The following is an 8,487-nucleotide window of genomic DNA, read 5'->3' as shown; positions in this document are numbered from 1 at the left end:
CTGCTAGATGGCACATTGTAAGATTTTTAGTGAGCATGTTCACACATCAATTTATATAAACTAGGTCTTGCCTCAATACTTATGTTTTCTTTTTGTGAAAATCAGAGGTCGAAATTCTGCTTTTTCCCTTCTACAAAATCATTAATCTGACAGTTACTGGCAAAATGCTTTGAGCAAGTTTTTTTCTAACCTAGTAATTTTAAAATTTTACATTTTTGAACAAGCTAGATAATTTCATAAATATTTTCAAATCTGCTCTATATTTGCACATGACATAGTTTTGATTTTGCTTGATATTATAGTTAGTAATTTTGGCTATCTTTTATCGCTATTTAAGGGCCTGAAAAAGTACAAAGAACCTTATATTAGAATTTCTTGCGTATCCAGCTTTTGACGAGGCGGAGTTGCAAATAGTAGTCTCGTGGTTTTCGGAGGATTCAAATTTTTGTGGGAAACAGATTTTTGCTGGGAATTTCATATCTATTAGCCTCTTGGATACTGGATCTCTAGAATTATTGTCCCATTGATATGCAGTTTCGGGGCGTCAACTTGAGAGAGAAACTCTTGTACCACTGATTTTTTTTAAACCCCTGAATTTCTTGTGGTTGCTCTAGTTATTACTTTTTTCTTTTTATTTTTTCTCAAAACTATATTCATAACATTTTCTTCTGATCTGCAGGAAGTGTAACGGTCTGCAAGCTTAAGAGTGACACATTGAAATTTCTTGTTTTCAAAAAGCGAAATCTTGCTCAGTTTTCTGGTCTCATGTTCAAAATTTGATTGCTTCATATTCTGACCCATTCTTTGTTCCTATGTTTTTGGTTTTAGGGTAAAATGTTAATGATGTCTTTCCTATTACATTTTTTGTTGTCATTACTGCAGTCGTAATTATTGTTAATTCATGATTTCAAAATATTTAAATCCACGAATGAGAAGCCATTTTCCTTCAGGACGGGCCTTCATGATCACCAATGCCTTAATAACTGTCAGCGAGACGACAGCAGACAGAACTAATTTGACTACTAACCCTCTAAAAGGATAACTGCCAAGAAAGTACAAATGATGATGAAGCCAGTTGTTCAGGTAAGCTTCCGCCTAGTTTTTAGCACTGATTCATGTTCATATAAAATAATGTAAAAATAAAAATGGTTAGTACCGAGAAAAGTAAAAAAAGAAAAAAGAATTATTCAAGGTCGAAAATAAAATATGGAAGACTGGATGAAATTAAAGAAAAAAAACTGCTGTTGGGAGCAGGAGAAAACCTTTAGTACTGCTTAAGGTTATGATGTGTAAGGGACACTGTACACCGGCCCTAATGGAGATAACAATATTTGGGTTTAAGAAACAAGAAGACATTTACCAATGAGTCTTGCAATATTTTAAGCTGTGGAACCCCACAAGGCAAAATCATAGGGACAATTTTCTTAAAAACAAAACAAAGTTGGTTGGAAATACCTTTTATGAAGCTTGTCATTCGAAATGTGGGCAAAGTCTAAAAATACGAGGACAGCATTAGGTTTTGGAAAAAAAAAAATACGTTAGTTGGTCAGCAGATAAGCAAAGAAAACCCATACTCAATAAGTACCAATGTGATGAATACTTGATTTTCAAAAATCTTAAATTATTTAAGTTGGGATGCAAAAAATGTCAGTACTCAGAAAATGCTACAGAATCATATGCTGTGAAAAAAAGTTTACTAACAACAAAATTAAATATAGATTAAAAAGAATGGGAGAAAGGTGTATACTCTAATGTGAAACAGAAAACCTCTGTTAAGTGGAGACGTTGTCGTTAATTGGGTTTATGGTGACACGGTGCATAAGATAGCTTACACTATATATGGCTACAGTGGCTTAAATTGGGTTTATGAAGCATGAGATAACCTACGTGCTGTAGACGTCGACATAATGTTTGATATATACTTGTAAAATTTAGGTATCCGTAAGTATTCAGGATTGATTCAAATCCATTATTGAAATGGACACAAGAAAACACCTCTTTAAATTTATGTTTGAATTGACATCTTTCATTATACTCACGACCATAGGCCTGATGGTTATTTGTTTGTGTGTTTGTTTGTATGGTGTTTTTACGTTGCATGGAACCAGTGGTTATTTAGCAACGGGACCGACGGCTTTACGTGACTTCCGAACCACGTCGAGAGTAAACTTCTATCACCAGGAATACACATCTCTCACTCCTCAATGGGATGCCAGAGAATCGAACTCGTGGCCACATACGTGGCACGCCAACACCATACCGACCACACCACTGATACGCTCTCCTGATGGTTATAAACCATTTGAAATAACACTCCAGAAGACAAAAGATCAAGACTTCCCTGGCCACATATGCATTTTATTTCTCTTGGAAGGGTTTAAAATCCAAATGATTGTAAGGACTGCTACAAAGAAGTCACAGCATCATCTAAACATCATCTCAAAAGAATACTTAGGTATCACTGTAACACGGGGTGTCCAAACCTCCCCGTTGACATCCGGGTCAACATCTAGTTGCCATTTAATGAAAGGTGATTAGTATATTTGGTTAAATATTAAATGTTAATTACTTAAGTATGGTAATTTTTGTGTGTGAGCGTGTTTTCTCCTCTCCGGTGGTTTGCTCCTTTTAATATTTTACTAATGCCATTTGTCTCTTTCATATTTGGTGTTAAGTGGGTATGTGGCCTTCCCCCGGCCCCCCTGCTCTGGGTGGCCAGAAGGGTTATGGAAAACGCCTGTTGTTTCTGAAGGTAGTCGTTTTCTGAGCCATCACTTGAAGAGTTCAGGATCCTAACTGTAGTGGTTGCTACTTGAAAGCATTTATATATATATTTGGAATATCCTGCCATTGGATGTTGCAGCTTTTTGGATCTGTCCTCGATCACTTTTGGAAGGATTCTTTGGATCATTCATCCTGTGATCCTTCTTCCGGCCTTCATCATTGCCCTTGGTTCAGTTACAAAGTTAAGGGGACATCACTGTGATTTGGTAAGGCCGATACCCATCTATCTACATTGAGTTCGTCAATTTTATTTGGATCACGGCATTTGAATCCGGTTTTGGGCCATAGTACCCCTGCTACCCTGATGTATCCTCCAGACGTTGGGTTTGGCATTGTCTTTCAAGATGAGACCCTTAAAAGTCACATGAAAAAGTTTTTGGGGATATTAGCTTGTAGTTGTTAGGCTATTCTTTCTTTTTGTTTACCTCCTCCTTTCTGGACCCCCTCAACTCTTTTGGAATATGTGTGTTGTTATCTATCTTTAATTGTGTCATTGTTTTCTTTTGCAGGTGACTAAGAGTGAGTGTTATTTAAATATTTTTGTATTGTAGAGGTTCAGGTGTTATTTCTGTTTGATACTCATGTATTAAAATGAAGGATTTTTTTTAGTATTTTCTTTGCCCCCTTGAATGGATGTTGCACACGGTATTGAAGTGAGATTCTATTCCACCAATTATGGACCTAGTATTGTGTATGGTGAATACTTTTTGATAAAAGAAAATTGTGTATAGTGTGGTGGTGAAACCCGCCATCACAATACATAAAACTGTTAAAAGAGAATGTTTGTAGGACAGACATGCTGTTCAGGTCCACAAGGGTTTACTTCCATGAAGATGACTTATGGTATACATATACAAAATATAAAATAAATACCATGAATAAAAGAAGCCTTTAAATATTTTAGGCTGAATGAGATTTTTTGCAAGAATACTGAAAGTTTAAAGTAGGTGACAGTTAAATGTTGGAGAATAAATTTAGGAGAAAATGTTAAAAAAGAAGAAATACTGGTTGAAAAAAAACATAACGGGCAGTACTGAAGGTTCCATCCGGCAATCCTATGTTCCCAACGCCTTTGCTCTTTGTACTTCATTTGTGTTCCTGTTATTCTCTATCCACTAGGCTATCTATTTTCGCAACGTTTTCTCCGACTCGCACCTCTTAAAAGATCGTTTCTCTTAGGTTGCTCCTAAACATTTCATTCTGTGGTTTGATGATACATTTTATAATCCACGTTAATGTGTCTAAATAAAAAGGTTGAATATGCTTAAATATTAGTATTACACTTTGACAGGTCTGCGTGCTTCTACGACATAAAAGGATAAAACAGATCTGCACTATGATGTCATTCATAAGTATGAATTCAAATAGAATTCCGACAGAAATTTCCGCTTTTATACCTCTCTTAACCTCCTCAAATATATAATATATATATATATATATATATATATATATATATATATATATATATATATATATATATATATATATATATATAAAGTACTCTGGATCATAATCGTTTTTGTGCAATTCACACAAATCCCGCAAAGGTTTTTCTCAGAAAAGCGAGTTATTGAAAGAACTATACGTATGTATTTGCAAGGCCAAACTGCATCTACTTTTTATAATAGGAGTATTAATTTTCTTTACTCCATCCAGCCCAAAGGTTGTTCAGATATCAAACACTTTTGTCTAGAAGCCTTTACCTGCTCCTGTGTTTGCTATGCAATTCTATATGGATAATAAATGCTCTCTAGATATACAGTGGAAATGAATATCATAACAGCAAACTGAAATTTGAAAAATTCTTTAACTAACGAATTTTTCAATTCCACTATCAACTCATTTTTATATATTCTGAGGACAGAAGACACTAAAATGTCAAATAAATAATTGTACATGGTGATATGATGGAAGGAAACATTTCAAGCAAAACATGATGAACCCACGTGGTATATTGTCAGACAGGCTGGCAACACATTTGTTAGCGTCAGTATTGATGCATATTGAGGTACAGAGAATTTTCATGACTTCTTTTGCCAGCTTCTCTCAACATACTCCAATTAACGACGCATTCTTTCAGATAAAGAAATTTCTTTTCATCCAATTGTATTGTCTACTTACCAACTTTAGGTCTCCTTGCTTTGCAGCCTTTATGATTCCATCCGAGTTCTTCTCTAGCAAGTGGCTGAGGAAGAAAACAGTACATCAGTCAAAAAATATTTACGATGTCTTTGAAAATAATTAACTTTAATATAAATTGTAATACATGCAAAATGCCTTGGCTGCACTGAGTCAAACGGACAAACTTCAGTAAACTTGTCCATTCCTAAGAAATCTGCACCTTAGGAAAGTGCATGCACAAATCAAAACATGTTAATCATTTACTAATATGCAAAATAAATGAAATTACAACACTAGACTACACCAACTATAACAACTCAATCACTCCTACTCCCAGTACGAAATCTGCTGAGCATAAGTAAACCATAATACTGTATTGAACTAATTTCCTTTCTATAGAATGTGAAAAGCTATTCTAGAATAGGATGGAGTCTAAACGTGATATTGTGTATTCCCTTCACAATGTCTTTCTTGTATCTACGCTTAGCTACAACTAAACGTTTTACCATGATAAGCATGACTTACAAAAGTACGTGGAATTATAGTGAGGTATTTGGTTTTATGTAAACAGTATAAATACACAAAAGGTTTCTGAGGAATTGGTGACATTTACAAATTACACATAAATGGTTCTGAAATTTTCCATTTTATTAATGCTGTCACTCACTACATGGAATGAAATAGCGTTTGGTTCATTTTCACAGCAACATCTACAGCAGAAACACAGAATATACCTGGAAGGGAAGAACTCAGGACCAAAGACACGATCATGCAGGCTGTAAAATCAAAAATCACATCAGAAAAATGACAATTCATGAAAGGAAGAATGAAAATTAGTAGAAAAAATGTAAATGATAAAAGTCACACACAGTGTGATACGCTTCTCTCGAGCCTACTCTGTATAGGTACTGTATACAGTAAAACTGCTTTCAGTACTGCATGGGGTTAGGGATGCAAAATCACTATGAAGCTCCTACACGTTACTCCTCAAGCCAAATAGTTGGCCGGCTAACGTGTTTATGGCGTGCCACTGGAGCAAATGCGGTGGGCATATCCAAAAAAGCATAAATTATGCCTTAGCACGTGACAATCTGCAGCATTTTCTCTCATGTCATCCTAAATGACAGAGCGAAACAGAGCGGAAGCCTCTTTTGGATATGACCATTATACCTGGGAGGGGAAGAGGGCACAGATGATGTAGAACCATGCATACTGGAAGATGACCGACTATCATGCATGCTGATTGATGAATTCAGTTGTAGTAATCACAAGTTGTCCACAAGATGCAGGGAAAGAGAAATAGGAATTATAATTTTTGATCCTACAGGGACTGATTATTATTTCAAGTGATAACTGTACACAGTAAACACCAGGATTGTATAAAAATAAAAACTGCATTATACTCTAAATGGCATCTGATATTTCCTTCTAAGCAACCCTCAGCTTAGAGAGAATTCTGTAAATGAATTCATGATAAAAAAAAAGTAAATTAAAGTGCATGCTTATTCTCAGAAGTTGTAACATCATACAATATGTACCTGGTTTTGGAGATGGAATCACATCTGAGACTATTCCTTTTACAAAAACAAATTATTCATGCAAGACACTATTCTACTCAAAGTTGTGCACTTAGGAATTTCAATTTTCATTACATAAATACACACATACATACAAGACAAACGTGAGATAATCAGTCGTAAAAAGACCTATTATAGTTGGACAGCAACCAAAAGGAGATGTATTACAAGTGAGAATATTTTTGGGAAAGGTTACATAATTTGAGAGAACTTCAGCTAAGTTAAGGAAAACAGAATATAATCAAAACAAGACAAAGCAAAACAATACAAATCAAAGTAACAAATGAGTGTCATTCATTGCTCTCCCTATAAACAAAATCTTAAAAATTGTTCCTAACTTTTAAAACCAACTCTGTTGGTAAATCTATTCAATTCTGCAAAGGCAAACTCAAAGTCCCTACAGCAAGAGAAAGCTGCAAGGGGTCCTATTGAGCAGTTGTGAATTGTAGCATCCTCGTCAGCACTTATAAAACCAACACCAACAGCAGCAGCAGCAGCAGCAACAGCATCAGCATCAGCCCCCACACCAGCCACAGCAGTCTCGCCAGACCTCGTGCCCCAAAAGCAGCAGCTAACACTTCTTTCTACATTAAAGCTGGCCACGTGGAGGAAGCTGACAAGTTTGTTACCATTCACTAAGTTCAGAAATAAGAGCTTCTCTTATTAAGATGAAGCATGTGGAAACTAAAGGCTATCTGCAGATAAAAATATTTAGATTAAGAGAGTAAACGTGCCCAGAAAGAAGGTCTAGAATACTGAGCATAGCTAAACATAGCTGGATCACTTTGTCCAGTCGGATCCAATAGTACATAGCTGACACTAGAGAATGGTGTGCCTCTTTTTCATACGTATCTAATTTGTCTTACTGCAATACTTCATATTGCCCTCGTTACAGAGGTTGCCAAGAGAACCTTATTATACATGCCAGGTCTTGATGGTCAGGTGCCTCCACGCGGGTCAGCAGGATAAACATTTTACCTGTCATCATCCCCGTTGTCGACAGATTCTTGACTAGTGATGAGGGCAGAGGCGGGATTGCGCAGCTCCACATCAGTGCCGCCCACTCCCGAGTCACTGTCGCTTACCATGGCCATCCGCTCACTATGGTCTAGGTCGTTGTCCACGCTGTGAGACCCAGCCAGTACCATAAATACCAAATTTACCAAGGCACCAGGGATTGCAACGAGTACCATAGTTACCGCGGTACATGTTACTAGGTGCTTTTACAATGATGTCTAATTACGTTATATACCAGGGCAATCCATTGTTTTGTACATTTCCAGAAAAGTGTAGTGCCTATTTCTAAGGATATCAAAATTAATAAGGAAACTAATTACTCAGGAATTTGAGATGACTAAGTTAATCAATTAGTACTGTAGAGAAGTTTGAAACCTCCTATTACATAGGTATGGGGGTTGTAATGGTCCTAATAATGTAATGCTAAGGGTTCAAGGGTTAGCAGATATAGCCGAATATTTTTACGATTGATTTTATTGATTGGCCATTGTTAAAATCTCCGAAATATAAACCCCTTTTAGATAACTGGAGTTTTGATTGATAAATATTGCTGATGCTTTATTTCATTTGTGATATATAATAATAGTTGGCCAAAATTTCAACACTGAATATTTCCATAAACCTAAAAAGACATTTATGGAATTCTGCATTACTCACGAGGCATACTTTGTGTCTCATTGATTTTTTTGATAATAATGTCATATTGATATTGATTTTTGGGATATTGTTGTATGCATATATATATATATATGTATATATATATATATTATATATATATATATATATATTATAATTAATGTAATATAATATTATAATATATAATATATTGATATAATAACAGCACGTCATTTAAAAAGGACGTTATCTGGCACAGATTTTATTTGAAAAAGTTAAAATCTTTTTACGGCTACTAGACGATAAGGACAGATAGTCCTTAAAAGCTTTAACTTTTCACATAAAATCTCTGTTAGACACCATCCTGTTTAAA

General features: G+C 35.4%; 1 protein-coding gene across 16 annotated transcripts in view; it reads right to left on the bottom strand.

The window, feature by feature from the left end:
* The window catches only part of LOC135216344 (eye-specific diacylglycerol kinase-like), an 818,192-nt gene that overhangs the window by 21,218 nt on the left and 788,487 nt on the right, over nucleotides 1-8,487 (bottom strand). For 8 of the 16 annotated variants that reach the window (XM_064251554.1, XM_064251555.1, XM_064251553.1 and 5 more), the window contains 4 exons: nucleotides 7,461-7,607; nucleotides 6,076-6,144; nucleotides 5,640-5,681; nucleotides 4,906-4,969 (listed from right to left, as the gene is read on the bottom strand). In XM_064251554.1, coding sequence (XP_064107624.1) covers nucleotides 4,906-4,969; nucleotides 5,640-5,681; nucleotides 6,076-6,144; nucleotides 7,461-7,607 — 322 coding nt within the window. The remainder of the gene's footprint in view (nucleotides 1-4,905; nucleotides 4,970-5,639; nucleotides 5,682-6,075; nucleotides 6,145-7,460; nucleotides 7,608-8,487) is intronic. The other 8 variants (XM_064251559.1, XM_064251558.1, XM_064251569.1 and 5 more) reach the window with 6 other exon arrangements.

This window comes from Macrobrachium nipponense, chromosome 6 (genome assembly GCF_015104395.2).
Source record: "Macrobrachium nipponense isolate FS-2020 chromosome 6, ASM1510439v2, whole genome shotgun sequence".
Classification (NCBI taxonomy): domain Eukaryota; kingdom Metazoa; phylum Arthropoda; class Malacostraca; order Decapoda; family Palaemonidae; genus Macrobrachium; species Macrobrachium nipponense.
Note: the sequence above shows the minus strand (reverse complement) of the source record. Positions and strands in the feature narration are given on the sequence as shown.